This window comes from Henckelia pumila, chromosome 3, assembly GCF_033568475.1.
Source record: "Henckelia pumila isolate YLH828 chromosome 3, ASM3356847v2, whole genome shotgun sequence".
NCBI classification, from domain to species: Eukaryota; Viridiplantae; Streptophyta; class Magnoliopsida; order Lamiales; family Gesneriaceae; genus Henckelia; species Henckelia pumila.
In genome coordinates, this window is record NC_133122.1 from 197,704,060 (window position 1) to 197,722,839 (window position 18,780).

Sequence of the window (18,780 nt, forward strand, 5' to 3'; positions counted from 1 at the left end):
GTAAACATTTGAAATAATTAATACTGATATAGTTTTGAAACCTACTACAATAGTTAAAAAAATTAGTTGATGATTTAAAATTCGTTGTCAAATAAATTTACTTGGAAAAAAAAAATCATCTATTCGAATATAACCTAAAACAAAACTTACGGAACCTAACACAGCAATCGAATGGGCCACATTAGTTCGTGGGTTGGGTGATTAAGGCCCAAACACTTGAATTTATACTGAAAACCCACTTCGTCCCACGAACATACTTTTGGGCCAACCAAGAGCAAGTCCCATCAACTACACATTCTTATTTCGTCCATATTATTACAACACTGGATATAAATAAATAATGGTCAACCAAAACATGTCGGTACATAAATAACATGCCTACGGGCTACGTATTATCCTACTAGGTATCACATGATTCTTTTATTTTTCTTCACCTTTAACTTTTCTGCCATCCATCGTACACGTATGCATACACACGTGACATAATCAAAGCAATGTTTAAAACATCTAAAAATAAGTAATTATGAATTATTTATTAACAAAAAAAATGAGTATAAGCTATAATTATTTATTTTTAGAGATTGAAAACACTACTTTAATAATTCTTTATACGGATGAACCCGAATCATATCTACAACGGACATAAAAATAATATATTTATCACAAAAAAATGACTAGACGTTGTTATTCAAAGAAATAGTTTCCATATTGATATAATGATATACCACCACCGAGCGACCACAAAGTTTTGGGTTCTATATAATATAAGCTCAAAATATTATATATATATATATATATATATTACTATTTATTAAGGATGGACATATTAGGATAACTAATTAGTGTTTTAGTCTGTTTTTTAAAATATCTAAACTACCAGCACTCCACTTCTCCACATTTTCATGTTCCTTATTTCCCACTCAAATCTCAAACACATTCATTCATTTTTTTTTATATATCACACACATTGTGTGTGCTTATTTGCTAGTATTAATAATGAATCTTTGAAATGATCATGGATACTTATGGTACTAAATTTTTTAGCAGAAAATATATATGACATGCAAACACATTTAATTAAAGATGAGCAAGTGTTTGGGTTTGAATGATGCTTCCCACGTCTGCTCAATGATTGCATACAGCCACACCAGTCGTTTTCATGCATCTCTCTTTTTACATATCATCATATCTTTCTCAAAAAACCCGACTTGCACTATTTGTTGTCTCCTCTTCTCCAGGCTATGCCCCACTCCCAAAAAAAAGATCCAATCTTTAGTCTCGTGTTTACACTAGGTAGCTATACCCTGCACCACTTTCGGACCATATATATATCCACTACTTTTGAGGTTAATTAATTTCAAAAACATATATGTCTATCTCAGAAATCTCATCCTCACCCCAACTGAGAATTCAATTGGTTTCCAAATCTGTATCAGAAAGACTACTCACCAAGTTCTGTGATGTCTCGGAATTCAACTTTGATTACTCCAAAAGTGGGCTGTGGTCTCCTCCCATCCCGAGAGGCGTTTTCTTGAGTTCTCCGGGACGTATTCTCACGGAACATGACATGGCTGCGCAGCTCACAAGCGCTCTCGAAAGACATAGCAGAAGAAGACACAGGTTTCCTTTCAATGTAAGCAAATTAATTAAACACTACTCAGTTGTTTGTATATACAGTTTCATTCCATTCCATGCAGATTTGGATTATGTTTGATGCTAAATATTCGTTCTTGCAGGCATGTTTGTGCTCCCCAAAGAGAAACTAGAAGATTGAAGATACAATGAATTAACACTCAGTTGTTTGTACAGAAAGTTGCTAACTTGTAAGTTAGCTTTTGTTTCTCTTCTGTACTTGTAAAGTTCATGTGGTTGATTTAATGCCAAGTCCTTAAAGCAAAAATTGCATGAAAATTTGCACAGAAAATTCAATGGGTCCGCCCCCTCCTGCACATGAGGAAAAACAAATTAAGAGATTTGTTAATCAGCCAGCCAGCTAGCTAGCTATACTTTCTCCAGGCATTTCGAGGTTCAATGTGATGCAAGAACAAACACATCATGAGATCGATAAATTTAAGGATATCCTAGATTGTCCAACTCACTTCTTTCATATCCCATGTGAGTTTGCATTATTGGCTACATAGTTATCAATATATATATACCACATAAACTATGAGTACTCTACCCAATTAAAAAAAAAAACCTATTGTTGTGTGAGTTGAATGACTTTGTATGTGTGGAGATGATGATCTGAAGTTAGGATTTCAATTGCATTCTCTAATTTGTGGGGATTTGGCATAAATTACAACTTCTTAACACACAAGAGTGGAACCCGAGCTCTGATACTATGTTAAAAAATGAGATTTGGATCTAATTCACCTTAAAAGCTAAGGTTTGTCCTTGTTTATATATTAAACTACCAGGTTATTTAACCAACCGTGGGACAAACTAAACATACCAACAAAAATGTAAAGATATATATATGAAATCCTTTAAATTTAAGGTTTCATCAGAACTCATACAATAGACTTTTAATCATACAACATATACGTAATTCGTTTATTAGATTCGGTCGTTTGAAAGCATGATTTTTAAATATATTATATTTTAGTTAATTTAATTAAGAACTTAAATAATTTGAATCGAACCTTCCATCGATTTATATTAATCAGTGAGACTTTAAATACAATTAATGCTCTGTTCTTAAATGGTACTAGGAGGGCAGTGGTCCAATGTAAATTTATGGGATTAACTCTCTACCTTTTTTTCTTTTTTTCTAATCAAGCACCAAAATCACCCCGGAATCACGGATACCACACAAAATGCTTCCAACATATAGATTGAAAATGTATTAGTAGCATTTTAGAGAGCAGTAAAAGAAATATTACAACCTGAGTTGTCCGCTCCGGACAGTGGATTGATCATTAATGGCTGATGAGCCAGCACCATGTCCTACCTAGCTAGCTAACTTCAGATTTATATTTTTCATACCAGAAACCGCGGTTGCAGTGGTTCTGGGCACAGCCTGCACTGTCATTATTGCCAAATTTTGAATGAATTTGGAGGGATCTGGAATCCCGAACAACCAAAATATATCATTCAAAACGAGACAAGAAGTCGCGACATCTGGTCCTCAGAGGAACTTTGTTGGTCTTGAGATAGATTGGAATCAGTGAGTGGGGATAAATGATCATACAAGTACTCAGTAGCATGTGATGAAAAACCACATTACCATTGGATACAAAACTATGAACCACTGCTGATTCGAGTGATCAAACCAAATTATATTTTAATACATTTGAGTTTTCCCAGGAAGGCAGACAGAGGATAGCACAAAACTCGGTCTTGCTCTTTATTCCCATCTGCGATATTAACGTCGACAATTAAAGAACTTATTACGGAGAAGAGTCTTTCCCCAAGACAGAATTAGACAAGCTATTCATCACCCTCTTCATGCTTTCTCGTTCTTGTATTCAAAAGTTTGACAGAAGCTTTATGCAATATCATGAAGCATATTTTCACATTAACCACCACTGATCAAGATGGAAACCGGATTCCAGCCAATGTATAAAACAAATCACCAACAGATTATATAAACTAGCTTAGCTCGACGCACCATGGTGGTTTTAGACAGGAACAGGTGTTTGTTCTAAGCTTTCTTTTCCCGTAATACCATCTTTCAGTTTCTGGAAGTACACGTTGTAGTCTTTTTCCGCCGGAAGATTTTCAGGATCCACAGTATATGGTTCACTGAATGGAACGTCACTCTTAACCTGTAAAAGAAAGAAAAGGGAATAAATAGACTGCCTTTAACTCTGTTGGAGAAGGAAAAAACAGACGTAAAATAGACATCCTAAATCATGTTACAAAGGTTTCAAGTACCTATCTTGATGTCTCGAGAGTTCAGATTTTATTCGTCATAGAGATATAATTCCATTTTCACATTCAAGACTAAATCGGAGGGGTAGATATAAACAAGTTTTCTAAAGCAAATTCAACTATAACCTCAAATGTCTTGTCACATGCGTATGGGCTTTCCAGAGAAGCAATACATATCCGTGCAATCTCTTCCCTTGAAATTTTACCCTGCCCATGCGAAGATATAAAACATCACATTAAGCAAAATGAAGTGAATGGTACTCAAGATCATAGTGAACTTTTGTATACTTCATTTCGGAACCATACCGTTATGTTGTCTCCCTGATCGAAGATAAGATTAGCTCCAGCAGGTTCCTCAGTTAATGCACAGGGCCTGACAATTGTATACGGAATCCCACTTTCCCTGATCAAATCCTCCCCCTGCAATTATCATAAAAGAATGCAATAAATCTGTATAAAGCTAATCAGAATGTTGGAATGTGTTAATACACATGTAAGTTTGTACCCTATGATAATTGGAAAGTCAGTGAACATGAAAGACTTCCATCATACTGATTTAGCTTAAATTGACCTATATATACTCATATATGTCTATAAACTGAAGATCATTATGACACAGGGTATAAGGTGAAACCTGCAGTTTGTACGTGAGAATGAAATCCAATTCCTTGTTCAGGCGGACGGCTGGAGGCTGCTTGCTTAAATCAAGTCCTGGCCTATCGGGCCTAGTGACTCCAGCTGAACTTACATGTATGAACCTAGGTAATCATGAAGGTGACAAAGCAGAGAACATAAAATCAGATGATAGATCAAAATATCTACGAGCAAAAATAACAAGAAAAATCATAATGTCGTGAACCTGGATGTTATTGGCTCTTTTAGGTATGCCCGTATGGCTGCTACTGGAAGTTGAAATGGACCTTCCTTGAATGTTGGGTTCAACTTGCCATCATACTCGAACTTGCTGAACATGAGCTGTATACAGTCTCACAAAAGAATATTGAATATTTGAACTGAAAAGTGAAAAAGGGAAGAACACAGCAAATTATTATTGAAGCATGCCTGCATTGATATGATTTCCCTGGGATCAAAAGGCGGGGCATCAGACACAGTTCGTGCTCGAAATATAGGCCTCAAAGAAGAGAAAGGCAGTCTCACCTGGATGTAAAGACAAAAAGAGGAAATTTGTATTGATCCTTAGCATCTGGGGTACAAGAAATATACATTTACTAACCGACTGCCATTGGTCATTCACAGTGTCGAAGCCAGCTGTATAACCGACGGTGTCCCAGTCACGGCTAGTTCGGACTATGAGTTTGTATCTATGACCATCACCTTTGAGGCGTAATTCAAGACCATCATATGCAGAAAGATCTTCTGGCACCGAGAAATTCTAAGGCAAAAAATATAGAAACTTTTAACTTTGAAATCGCCACCTAAACCTGAAGTTTGCATATCAATAAACTGAAAGAAGCCTAGTCTCATCATCTCATGCTTATTTTTAGGATCGGCTACATGGATCTTCCTCAGCTAAGCTCTTGACAAAGACCTTCTATAAAGTTGACCCATGAAAGATCCAGTTCTACAATAATTATCTTGGTCAGATATAACTAAGATAAAGGTAATTCGCAGCTTTATTTTCTTTCCCTAAGATATTCATGAGTATTAAATCTGTCTTGAAATTATTTGATCTTATGATTTCAGAGTAAAAAGTTGCAAATGGCTTGCAAGATCACATAAGAAACAAAGAAACCTATAGTCACCATAACCTATTATCAGGATGTTTCTTAGCAAATAAAATATGAGCAACAATGAAATGCTAACACAACATTTAAAGAGCAATGCACAAAATGGTTCACCAAGCATTCAAGGGATCAAACCAGCACTTACTCTCGTCCTGATACTGGTAAAACCACCATTGTTTGCAGTGGAAACGATTCCTAAAGAAAACATGTTAATCTTTTCATAAAAGCAAAGAAATAGTATTAGTAGAGTAGATTTACTAAAACATAGAGTACAAACCTCCGAAAATTCCTGTTGGACCACCACTTTCACCGCCCTTTGGATCTATTTGAAATGAACTTTCACTCACTCCTCCCATGACAACATCATCCAATGCACCCCAAGTAATGTCTATGGATGAACTATTATCTGTGCAGGAAATGTAGATGCAAATACAAATAAGGCAAAGTATGTCATGATTAGAATGTAGATACGTGAAGCACAAATGATTTGTCAACACAGAATGATGTTAATCCCTGGCAAAACGGAAGAGTTATCACAATTTGACAGCTAAAAGGGAAAGAATACACACCTTCAAATCCAAATACCAGTTTTCCATGACGAAGTCCAACAGTTTCCTTGACAACATTAATCAGATTTTTCATCCCAATGAACTCCACCATTTCAGGGGAATCACCTTTTATCTGCTTTCACCAGTCAAATAAATACCCATAATAAATGATAATGACCCATTGCTCAGCTGGAGAAACTGGGAACATCAGAGGATTGAGTTTAAGCAACTTGACAAAGAACAAACGACAACAGAGATGTTTGGCAAGGTAATGTACTACTAACCTCTGGCTCAAAGAACTTGATTCCCTGTGGAAGCACAGGATCATATCGTCAGAGATTAGCATGCTCAACAATACATTAAACCCAAAATTATTTGAAATATTAAAGGCACATTTCTCAACGTAAGAGTTTATTAACTGCTAAGTTCGTTTCATACCTGACTATATTTCGCCCTATCTGGAGTATCGCCTTCCTTTGGGCCAACAATGACTGAAACAGTGTTGATAACTGTTCTCACTCCTTTAAAGTGCTCTGGTAACAAACTGCTTGCCTTTGTAACATCTCCAATTATCTGAATTCATATATTTAGAAATGTCCCAGACGGGCAAAATTAGTATTTGAAAGTTCAGAAATTTAATAAACAAATAACATGAATGTCTCACCAAAGCCATTGCATAGATACATCCATCAAGAAACAATAATTCAAAACTAAAATTATAGTCAGAACTATTTTCTTCTTAGACTTGGTAGAAAGGCAACAAACTCACCAAGTCAACATCTGGACCCAGCAGTCGTCTAGCTTTCTCTTCATTCCTGACCTGAAACCTTGTCGATGAGATTGTAATGAAATAATGAAATATATATCCATTCAAAAAGAATTAGAATTCTTCATGCATAAAATGTGTCCTACCATTGGCCACAAGCGTTAATAAACAAATTTAAATAACAGCATAAAGTAAAAATTCATGAGTGCTAATAGAACTTACCAATGCTCGAACTTGTAACCCTTTTCTCTGCAAGAGATTCACCACCCTTTTGCCGACACCACCAGTAGCTCCAGTCACTAGTATGATTCCAGAAGTGTACATTGGCTTTATTTCTTCTCTAGGTGAAGGACCAGAGACTTTCTCAATCAGAAATTGAAAGAACTTCAATTACAAATGAATCATGTCAGACTACATAATAACGTCAGACCAGGCAAATAATAAAGTTTATGGTAAGGTGAACCTTTGCAGGAGAGGGAGGTCCATTAAAGAAATAAAGTGTTTTTAAAAATCTGCCCACATCCCAATCTCGCTTTCCAGCTTCTGAGCGAATTAAGCATCTGTAGGTTCTAGAGGAATGTAATGGTGCTTTTTGTTGGTAAACAAAGGATTGAACTTTACGTTGAAGAAAAGGATTTGGAAGTGGAGAAGGCAACACCAATGGAAATTGAGATGTCCCAGGAAGCTTTATTCCAACAAATGAAACACCCTGCAGCATTGAATAGAGGGGATTCCAGATGTGAAAAGAAGTTTGCAAAATGCCTTACTCTTTGGTTAAAAAAGCCAACACAAGAAAATGAACTAGTGCAATTCAATTCTACTAATTTTTATCGCTTACATTTCTTCAACAAGTAGCAGAATGATCGATCACAGTTACATCTTGAAACATGCATAAGGCAAAAGACATAAACTTTGTATCAAAACAACCTTAATGGCATACCTCAGATGCTACTACACATCAATTTTATCCATAAACTAAACTCATACACCATCTGTGCAAAGTCTTGTACATTTGGAAAGATACAGAAAATCAAAAGCTTCTTATTACCGCATCAGATTATTATTACTCAGTCAGAATATTCATCAACCACAGTTGTCGTAAACTAACAATTATAATTGGATGATCAATAATCCCATAATCTATAGTGCACCAAATAAAAGAAAGGAAACCACGATCAGCATTAAAAAAAAATCAAGTGAAATCAAGAAACAAAGACTAAAACAACAAACATAATAGTAAAAAGAACAAGATTTTTGAAGGCGCTCGAGAAACCTGCATACCCGGTACTCCAAATTTCTTGCGCAGGAAAAAGAACAGATATCCGTCGCACTACGAGGATAATTACATTCCATACTTGTTACTTATTAGCGTGTAAGCATACACACTGAACAATTTACAGAGAGAGAGAAGGTGCTAGATTAGTGTCTGATTCGCTGGAGTAGTTTCGCACCACATATTTATTTCTTCGAATCATACACGCTCCTACAAATTAGACGTTGGAGTTTGGACATCAAAAAAAAATCTTCAAGATTTCTCTACTGTAACATAAAATGCAATGAAAGAAGTTACACTTGAAATCGTCAATTGGGGCAATAGTTTATAACTTCCAATTGAACTTAGCCCATCGCGGAGAAGCCCAAATCAACAAATTGGGCTAAATAAAGCCCAAATCAACAAATTGGGCTAATTATTGTACATACATGTACTGATTAGATAAACATAAAAACTTCGTTGACACATTTTCACGAGTTAATTTTATGAGCCGAATCTTCTATTTTGATCACTCATAAAAAAATATTAGTTTTATTATAAATATGAGTAACATTTACTATCTCCGTGAGACCGTCTCACGGGAGACGTACCTCATAGATAAATTAACTCATCTGGACAAATTAACACCATATATGTCCGTATCTAAAACCACTTATTTTCAAAGATTACAAATTAAACACTCAATTTCTTCATCGAATTAATCTTAATTAAAACACCGAACAACGTTCTCATGCATACACGCACTCACGCACACACGTACACGTACACGAAAATGTGTATAGTTAAGATGTAACCATCATAACATAGAACACAAAACACTTTCGGCACGTCCCCAAAGGACATTTTGTCCCTCGGCAGACACCTATTTTGCAAACAAAATAAATAGTCAATGGACCAAGCTGTTGTTGATGTCCCCGGCACCCATCACCTCTCCCGCACCCTTTCTTGCCGACAATTCACGCATATCGCTACTTGATTTAGGCGTTGATTGTGCTGCTATCACTTTCTCTCTCTATTCAGTGGCAATCTCAAGTTTCAATAAGATCCCAACCATATTTCAAGGAGGTGAATACAAATTTGATCGATTTGGTGTAATTGACTATACGTTAAAAGGGAATGAGTATCTAGGGCGAAGATTTGAAATTTTTTGAACATATATACATCTGCACGCTCGTGAGTTGGAATAAAATAATTGTATCTTGATAAGAATATCACAATACAGTTTAAAGTAATGAAATTACATCGTTACCACAAGCTAAAAAGAACGTTGTGTTTATCCACTATCTTTGTCTAGCCACGCATAATGGGTAATTAATGCTTGTGGACCATAGCTAATTATAAGTTGTTGGCATTCATGAATTCCGAGGGCTACAATATTAATAATATCGATTGGAGCAATAGTACCTAATTGTCGTTTATTTAATGAACTGAACTTGTGATAGGCAATCTCTAAAATTGATATTGATATATAGAAAGGAAAAAAAATGCTTAAAATGTTTTTGAACCAATTATAAATTTAATATATGTTTTGTACGTCTATAAGGCCGCTGATTTTAATAATAAGAGAAATAGTAGAGATAAAATAATAGTACGTAGTGGATTTCATTAGACGATATTATATAATAAATTAAGATTATGACTCATATAAATCTCTTATTAGAAACTAATTTTGCAACATCTTAGTTATTTTATTACGATCACATAACTGGGTTGGTCCACCATTATTAATTGTTCAACGGCTAATAACTAATTAAGTGGACAGTTATAATCTTTTATACAAAAAAGTAACGATTATGGATTTTTTTTAAAAAAAAAACTAATTAAGTGGACATAATTAGAACTAATATAATAGTAGTGAAACGTGGTGATAAACTCAACAGAATCCTCTGGTGCACGAGTCTAATTTTCAAGGGGAAAAAACAGTGTTCCTTGAACCTTATACATGAGTATTATAATTACATAATATAATAATAGTATAATACAGTTTCCATGCCCACCCTAATTTGACTATGAGAATTGCTTTAAATATGTTTTGGTATTGTAATTTTTATCTTTTTTAATTTTGATTTCGATGAATTTGAATTTTTGGTTCTTCCAATAGTTTTTTAAAAAAAATTTGGTTTTTTTATTGGAATTAAATATGTCGACGAAAAATTGAATGTGTCATGACACTCATTTTCCAACTAAGCTATATATATAAAAAAAAACAAATAAATCTCAAATACCACATGATACTAGAGAACATAATGACAAATGTCTCCTTCCAAAAGCCCATAGCAGCATCCTTAGATGTCGCATTAGTAATTTTCGACAAATATGATGATGATCTCTACTCAGTAAAAAAAAACCAAAAATGAAAAAACAAAAATGCAACTCATCGAGAATGAAAATGTAAATTCACCCTTGACATGATGACCAAAAATTGAAAAACAAAATTACAAGATCAAAATACCATTCTCTTTAGACGATACATTATTTTATAATAGAGATAACACTATTCTATTTTCACAGAAACTGCGATAAACATCCCACACTACAACCAGTGGCGGACCTACATGGTCCCGAAAGGGTGCGATCGCCCCCCCTGAAGTTATAAAAAAAATTCAGTACTATATACATAATATATCTTTTAAATGTAAATTTAATTGTGCGACATCCTTTTTGAAATTTTTCAAAAAAACTTAGTACTATATATAATATATTTTAGAATGTTGATTTAATTTTATATTGATTAGGATGATCTTTGATGAATAAAGATAAAGAATAAATTTATTTTAGACTATAATAGAATTGACAATATGCTTTGTATTGACCCATAATTATTTTTGGAAAACGAAAAACCGTTTATGCTTGAATGTGACGGGGGAAATTTGATTCGATTTTCTCAATTTTATCCACCTGATTTCTTCTTGATGGAGTGAATTCATCTTGAGCATCAAATTTATAACTTTATTTTTGACATGCAAAGTAACGATCTATTCCCTAAAGCTGCGGGAATTATCGAGCTTGCTAAAATGATGATCCAATCGAAAAAATATCGATTATATCATTTGGTATATTTATTTTGAAAGTTAACATTGTTATTACTCGTAGCAACTGTTACCGTAGAAAAAGTGTTTCAACAATAAAAATAATCAAAATATCACATCATAATCGGTTGGGAGATGATGTGTTATATGATGTTTTGATACCATAGAGCGTGATGTGTTTGATACAGTTGATATTGAAACTATTATTCAACATTTTCAAGCTATGAAATTTTGTAGTGTGTTATTTTAAAAACATATGAAGTTGATATATGACTTATTATATACTTTGTGTTGTAATAATTATTTTAATTTATTGAATACGCCCCTCCTCGTTGAAAATCCTGAGTACGCCATTGACTACAACTTCCACCCACGAGTCCACGACTCCACATTTACACACTCCAATACGTATTCATTTCAAAATTATATTCATTGTTTTTAGTTTTTAAAATGCATCACTACAAGAAAATAGGCTGTTTACCCACGGTTTTTAATAAACCGTGGCTAAATGTAGCCACGATTTTTAAAAAACTGTGGTTATGTAACCACGGTTTTAAAAACCATGGATAAATTAACGACGGTTTTCAAAAAAATCGTGGCTAAATAACCACGGTTTTAATCCCTTATAAAACGATAACATAATAATATTAATTTTAATATTAAAAATATTTTATTTTTTCCCAACCTTTTATAATATTTTGTAAAATAAAAATTTTAAATTTCAGTTTGGTTTTTATATTTTTTGTGAAAAAATTTTGACTCATATTTTTTTTATATCTATACTAACACTTCAGATATAATATAAAATAATACATCATTTTAACATCACAAAAAAAAAATCTTTCGTTTTACTTATATATGATATAATAGATTGTGATATAATTTTTAAAATATATGCATATAAAATATTACGAGGACAAACAAAATATAATATATGCATATAAAATATTACGAGGACAAACAAAATATTTTATTGTTATATATATAATTGTAAAATCTAAATTTTTGTCCCAAGATATTTTAAATTATTTTTCATATTAGTTTGTCATTTTGTTCTAATTAACATAAATATTTGTCCACATAGTTTTTCAAAATATAGAACTTTTATATATAGGCAAAAAAATAAAAGAGTAATTTATTGATTTATTTTTTTAAAAAAAGAGAGCAATAAAGTCAAATCAGGTGCAAAAGACCATAAATATCTACCTTCAACGCGTGCAATTACAACATGGGTTGGAGGGATGCTGTGTGCAAAATTTTAAAAAATTCAAGGACGTATTAGCCTATTAGAAATATGTATATTTGAATATCGAGATTTAAACGATAGATATATATTTGAGCTAAAATAATACAAATAATACACGAGAGTTGAAATATCTAAACCGTATAAGTTACCCAACAATTATAATAAAAATAATATACACGCATCAATATACATACATAAACGCATAAAGCAACCGGAAAAGAAAGAGAAAAGAAAAGTTCATACCCAAACCCCAAACTCATTCCCGTAACCCTTGGAGCAGTTTCGGTAATTCGCTCGTAACTTCTTCGTTCGGAGTCCAAACTTCGATCCGTTTGTTGGGTTTTCTTCCTTACATCTGTGGCTTCAATTTAAGCCATGAATCGTTGAATTTGATGCTCGTTTAAGCCCGAGTCGAGCCACATTCAAAACCTGGTCCTGCGCATTGTTGAGCTCGGTTTGTGAACAGCACTCCGGATTACAGGATTTTTTGGAAACGGAAGCTGGCATTCGGCTGGTGCACGGCTGCAAGGGAAGCTGCTTCTCGAGGGATGTTTCAGCTGCTCAATTTTGATTATTTTTATTTCTAGGCGTAAGTTAGTATTTCCAATTTATCACTGCCCATTTTCAACGATTTCCAGCAGGGATTTGGATTTTTCTCGTGAGTATAGCGGCCTACTCTATTCCAACTTGTGTGTTTCAAGTTTACGGATTTTTAAGAGTATATGTATTTGATTGGATATATTTGTTTGAATTTTTGCGTTTATAATTTAGTAATTACAAAGAATTCTTTGTGATATTTTTGTTTGTATTGTCTTCTTTGCTGGTTTCCAATTTTCTAAAAACGTACAATTCGTGTGATGAATAGATTATTTTTATGAATTCTTGTTTTTCTTTTGTTCTTTTGTTTTACTTTAGGACTATTTTTATTTTATTTTCTTGTTGTAAGGAGAGCATATTTTTTGATAGTGCAAAAGCTGAAGTTGATTGAATGAACTTTAGTGTTTTAGGCATAACTTTTATATTTTACGAATACTTGGAAAAATGAATAAATATAGCTAATTGCCACGTGGATACTTGGTTTAGGGAAAAACGAAGCAATTTTGTGCAATTAAAACTGGTATCTTTTGATGCAGACACAATATTTTTGTAACTAGGAGAGTAAACTTATGCAGAGATACTCAGATAGCATATAGGCTTGCTATGCTGGTGTGTGGCGTGATGATACATGATTATCAATTTTTAAACTTTCACAGTGTAACACCCATCTTGGTATACTTCTATCCTTCCATCCTTCGCATAAAGACTTCTCATGGCATACTTTTATAGTGCTGCTAATTGGCCTTGCACGTTTTGCAGCTATTGGTGTGCCTTTGGGTATTTATTCGAATGTGTGTTTAACAGAATGCCTCCAATCTCTTGCATCTCTCACATTTAAGGACCGTTCGAAATAGAAAACTCAATTCTTATTAGGTTAACATATTTTTGCTCTTGTAATATCAATATCCTAATTTATTTTTTTTCTTTGTTGGATGATTTATTGCTGTGTAGGAAAGCGTCCCTCGTTTAAAGGCAATGACATGGAACTATGCAAATCAGAATGTGAAGCATTCAGAGCCTGTAGCTGCTATTGATCACGTGAGTATTGTTTCTATTTTCTTTAATATCATTTTTTGGGTTTGAAATGATTTTGGTTTTGAATGGATGTGTTCTTTTGGGTGCTTAATCTGTTGTTTTGTAGCATTGAGTTGATTGAAGTTTTGTTGGGACATGATTGTTGTAGCTTGATGTTCTTTGAATTGGTTTGCATTAATCCTAATCATTTGCTGATCGTAATTAAGGTCTTTTCTCTTTTTTGTGTTAGATGCTATGAATTAATTACCTATTTGTAGCATTCAGTTCTAAAAACTGAATATAATGATGAATTGAGTTGCGCAGAACATGCATGAAAGTTGATTTTACTTGTTTCATTGTGTGATTAGGATATTAGAAATTGCTTGGTATTAGAAAACAAATGTGTTTTCAGCTTTGAGAATATGAATTTCATTTTATTTTAATGGAATTTTGCAATCTGAATGCATTGGATGGATAAATATCAGATGGTTTTACCCGGTGGAAGATCTGGGAAATGGATAAATATCAGATGGTTTTGCACTATCTGACTACCTTAACATTTTGGTCCCTTAAGCCTTTAGAATATAAGACAGCGGGATACAAGTGTTGTAAAACACTTGTATACTCTAGTCCCTTGAACCTTTAGAATAGTTATTAATAGACAAAGTTGTATGTGATGCTTACTGCCATCGGCCCATCGCACTTTATTGTTACTTTATCTTCGCTTTCTGTATTTTGTTTGTATCTATGATTGGGCTTGCTGGAGCCATCGTGGTTCCTTCCATGTGTTTGATTTGATGTAGTTATATTTTTTTGTTTGGAATTTTCTCGAACGGTTGGGAGTTTGGAGGAGTAGATAGACTATTATGACTTATGTACATGAACATTGATTAGAAACTCTCACTGAAATAGTTGTAATTTGATCTATGAGGTAATGCAGTTTCATGGAGTCGAGGAATTTAAAATATGTAGGACTTGATTGAGTGTTCTGAGCTTTGAACGAAAATGGTGTTTCATTTTTTTGATCTTTTCTATGTAGCTCTTCATTTGTAATAAAAATTACTCATCTTTCATGGCTATCTCTTTGCTGGATCGTTGTTCTTTGCCTTGTGTCAAAGCTTTTGTATTTTTGTTGAATCATAAGTATTGGATTTAAAATTATGTTTATTAAGTACGAAAGATCGTGCAAAAGCTGTCGAAATTCTGGTGAAGGACTTGAAAGTTTTCTCATCATTTAATGAATATATTTTTAAAGAAATAACATAGCTATTGACCTTTGAGAACTTTAGGTAATAAGCAATGTGTAGAGATTCCCTTATGGTTTTCTTGTTCAATTATGGGAATCATCCTCATTTGTTCCAAAGATATTGATCTGAATGTGATTGATAACATGTAGAGAGAATGAACAATTGTTTAAGTATGGGGGCACCAAGACTGCTAGGGGTATAATGCTTGTTGAACATAAAAAGTTGATAGAGGCAAACCATGTTGATAGAGGTAAACCCTCTGTTTCATGAGAAGATGAACTTTCCCACCTTGAAGAAATCAAGATTAAGGACACCAATCAATCAGAGGTCTGTTTCTTGGGATTGTGATAATGTCATTTTTTTCTTGGTTGAGGTAATTAATCATCGTAGTTATGCTAATCTTTATTTTCTTGTATTATGATCTCATTTACCTGAGTTCTGTATTTAAAATTTCTGGTAACATCTAGTTTTGTGTTGACTTTTTATTTTTCATAGAATGCCATAATTTAGAGAATAAAATTTTAGTCTGAACTAATCACAATTTGTCAGAAGGATTCAGTCCATTGTTGATGAAAACATCTAGCAAGATCTCATTAGCTTTGATATACAAGCCGAGCGAATGATCTTGTTTATGCTGTATTATTTCTCAAGGGTTTTTCAATTTTTATGCCTTACATTCCTGAATATTAATGACTGAAACTTTTCATGTTCTCTTACTGCTAAGTCGTTAATTTGTCAATTTTCTTAGGTTTTCAAATTTACTTTGTGTTCACACATTTTTACTTCAGGCTGCCTCGTTCTTGTATCACCAAGAGAAGATGAATGTTCATTTTGAACCTAAAGTCCACGACGTGTTTGTCAGGATACCAAATTTTGGCTTCGTTGAAACTATCTACAGTCAAGATACGAGGTGCGCAAACTTTGGGCCGTTGCTTAATTTAATTCTGGTTGGGCTCCTTTTTTCATAAAAAAATTTTGTTTTTGAAGAAAATCATTCATGATTTTTTATTAGAGATATGTGATGATTTACTCCATATTTCATATTGTTGGCTACTGCAGCGACCTTCATGACAGGGTAGATTTAGTAGCTTGCTTGGGAGGCGATGGGGTCATACTACACACATCGAACTTATTTAGATGTTATGTTCCTCCAGCTGTTTCATTTAATCTTGGATTCCTTGGGTTTCTAGCTAATTCCCATACTGTATGCCTCTTTCCTCCACCTATGATTTTGAAATATAGGAATTGCTCATATCATTTTATCTAAAAAGGTATTGTTGCTTCATCTCATTCACACAATAAGGTTATGGGCATGTTGTTTTAGCTATGTATTTAGATTTTTAAATGTTAAACTATATAATTTTGATTAGTTTTAGTGTTTGTTGTGGGATTAGTTTTATTTTTCCTTTGTTTGATTTTGTGTTTTGGAAGATATTTTTATCTTTGATACACATTTTAATTAGTTTTTATACATTTGATCTTCAGTGGCTAATTTAGATTAGCCAAGATTTTTTTCATTTTCGTGGCTAATTTAGCCACGGTTTTTTCTAAACCGTGGTTAATTTAGCCACGGTTTTTTTAATTTCGTGGCTAAATTAACCACGGTTTTTTAAAAAGCGTGGCTATTTTAACCACGGTTTATAAAAAAACCGTGGCTAATTCAGCCCCAATTTTCTTAAAACTAACCACGGTTTTGCATAAAACCGTGGTTAAATTAACAACGGTTTTTTTTTATTTCGTGGCTAATTTAGCCACGATTTTTTAAATTTCGTGGCTAATTTAGCCACGATTTTAAACCGTGGCTAAATTTAACAACGGTGGATTTAACCACGGTTTCAAAAATCGTGGCTAAAACCGTGGGTAAATCAATTAGCCACGATTTTGTCCGTGGCTAAACTCAAAATTTTTTTGTAGTGTGCAATACATTATAATATTTATGTATTATTTTACACATGAAACAATAACTAATCTAAATTAAGATTATATTCAACGACGGCTTGATCCGGATATTACTATATATCTAGTTGCGGCTGCTTGTTGATCTCATTGAAGGTTTGAAGGTTCTCTATAGCATGCGTACATCTAATTTAGACACATAACAAAAGGTCAACTTAGGCAGCACATAGATATATGAACAAACATAGCATCTTCAATTCATGTAGTGGAATGTTTGTTCTTTTTTCATACAATCGAAATTTTTATATATAATTATGTTTAAGGGGTGATGAAATTCATTTCGTACGTGTCTTTAATTATAAAAATTAAATTAATTAAGTACTCATGATGTTATAATAAATAAAATAAAATTTAAAAATGGTTATTATATATTCAAAATTAATTAGTCTCAGCTGGATTACGCTAAACGATTATATTATTAATTGTATCGTGCCTCGACCAAATTACATACAGACAAATGCCCAACAAATCCAAACACGTCGAATCTGCTCAATCGGCAGTTTTCCCAAAAATATATACACTAATTTACAACCCATAAAATGAGCATTAAATTAACTTTTTTTAAAACACAAATGTTATGCTAACAACCAGCGGGAATTATTTGTTTTTTATGATTCTTTATTTCTTTTTAACATTACGTATGCAGAAGATAAGGTTAAGAAAAACAAACAAAAATTGCATTTAGATTGATTATTAATAATTCACCCATTTGTGTCTTTGGTTTTTGTTAGTTTTGAATGTGAAAAAAGTTGCGGTGTGCATGTGTGTGAATTTAGATAATTTTAGTTGCAGAGTTTTTCGTGTGCGACCACTAAAATCCGGTACCATGTTTTAGTACATAAAAAAAAACTTGGTCGCACACGAAATATCCTACACCCTAAAGTGCACCCTGCAGGTGATCATCACTATGAATTTAGATATGACATATATATTTGTGATCGCATATGGCAATGATTAACATGTTTCAAGTTGATAGCATGTGGTTTGGGTTGATCGGGACCATTGCATCAAATGATGTATATATGCAATATCCCATTGAAATTTGAGATTGATCAGATGTGTGGATTATTTTCAGCTAAACATTAATTTCACGATTTGATCATAGCCTACCTATATATGATTATGAATGTGTGGGTTTTGTAGGATATGATTGATGCCAGTCTCCCCGAATCTATACAATATTCAATATTGAAATTTTCTTCCGGAGATTTCCATACTTTTTTGTCGGAAACAAACTCTCTCCTTATCATCAAATTTTTATTTTGAAATTTAAGTGGAACGGTGAAGTAACATAATCCTTTTCTACTTGTAAAAACTATTTGAACTCGATTTGATTTAATCCTAATTGAGTAGTATACCAACGAAGGGAACTATTCCGGTTTCATTGAAGTTTCAGATTAGAGTAACTCGAGAGATTTGGATTGAATTATGATAGAAAGAAAAGAAGAAAAGGATCTAATAATCATTCTATGATGAAAATAGA

General features: G+C 33.3%; 1 protein-coding gene and 1 long non-coding RNA gene across 5 annotated transcripts; one reads left to right on the forward strand and one right to left on the reverse strand.

Moving 5' to 3' along the window:
• Nucleotides 1-1,246: 1,246 nt before the first annotated feature.
• Nucleotides 1,247-2,388, forward strand: LOC140890673 (uncharacterized). Its single transcript, XR_012152249.1, has 3 exons — nt 1,247-1,633; nt 1,737-1,823; nt 1,895-2,388. It is a non-coding gene; the product is annotated as an uncharacterized lncRNA (long non-coding RNA).
• On the reverse strand, nt 1,806-8,437 carry LOC140890672 (protein HIGH CHLOROPHYLL FLUORESCENCE PHENOTYPE 173, chloroplastic). 4 transcript variants are annotated; one of them, XR_012152248.1, is made up of 17 exons: nt 8,217-8,435; nt 7,399-7,644; nt 7,158-7,319; nt 6,939-6,989; nt 6,608-6,742; nt 6,454-6,477; nt 6,191-6,302; nt 5,899-6,027; nt 5,767-5,816; nt 5,111-5,269; nt 4,939-5,034; nt 4,736-4,851; nt 4,511-4,634; nt 4,183-4,296; nt 4,003-4,083; nt 2,889-3,770; nt 1,806-1,944 (listed from the first exon to the last, which is right to left on the reverse strand). XR_012152248.1 is itself a non-coding variant. In XM_073298629.1 (17 exons), the coding sequence occupies exons 1-16, from the start codon at nt 8,286-8,288 to the stop codon at nt 3,624-3,626; spliced, it is 1,818 nt and encodes a 605-aa protein (XP_073154730.1). In that variant the 5' UTR covers nt 8,289-8,437; the 3' UTR covers nt 2,851-3,359; nt 3,614-3,623. The 4 variants fall into 4 exon arrangements, 3 of the variants coding, with proteins under 3 accessions (XP_073154731.1, XP_073154729.1, XP_073154730.1); XM_073298629.1 differs by lacking the exon at nt 1,806-1,944 and having other exon boundaries at nt 2,851-3,359; nt 3,614-3,770; nt 8,217-8,437; XM_073298630.1 differs by lacking the exon at nt 1,806-1,944 and having other exon boundaries at nt 2,849-3,770; nt 8,209-8,345.
• Between the last annotated feature and the right edge of the window lie 10,343 nt (nt 8,438-18,780).

Coding starts and splice junctions, on each gene's coding strand:
- LOC140890672 (XM_073298628.1), bottom strand. CDS start 8,288: ATGGAATGTAATTATCCTCGTAGTGCGACGGATATCTGTTCTTTTTCC. Junction 7,645..8,216: donor CAAGAAATTTGGAGTACCGG/GTATGCAGGTTT, acceptor TCAATGCTGCAG/GGTGTTTCATTTGTTGGAAT. Junction 6,990..7,157: donor GGTTACAAGTTCGAGCATTG/GTAAGTTCTATT, acceptor ACAAGGTTTCAG/GTCAGGAATGAAGAGAAAGC.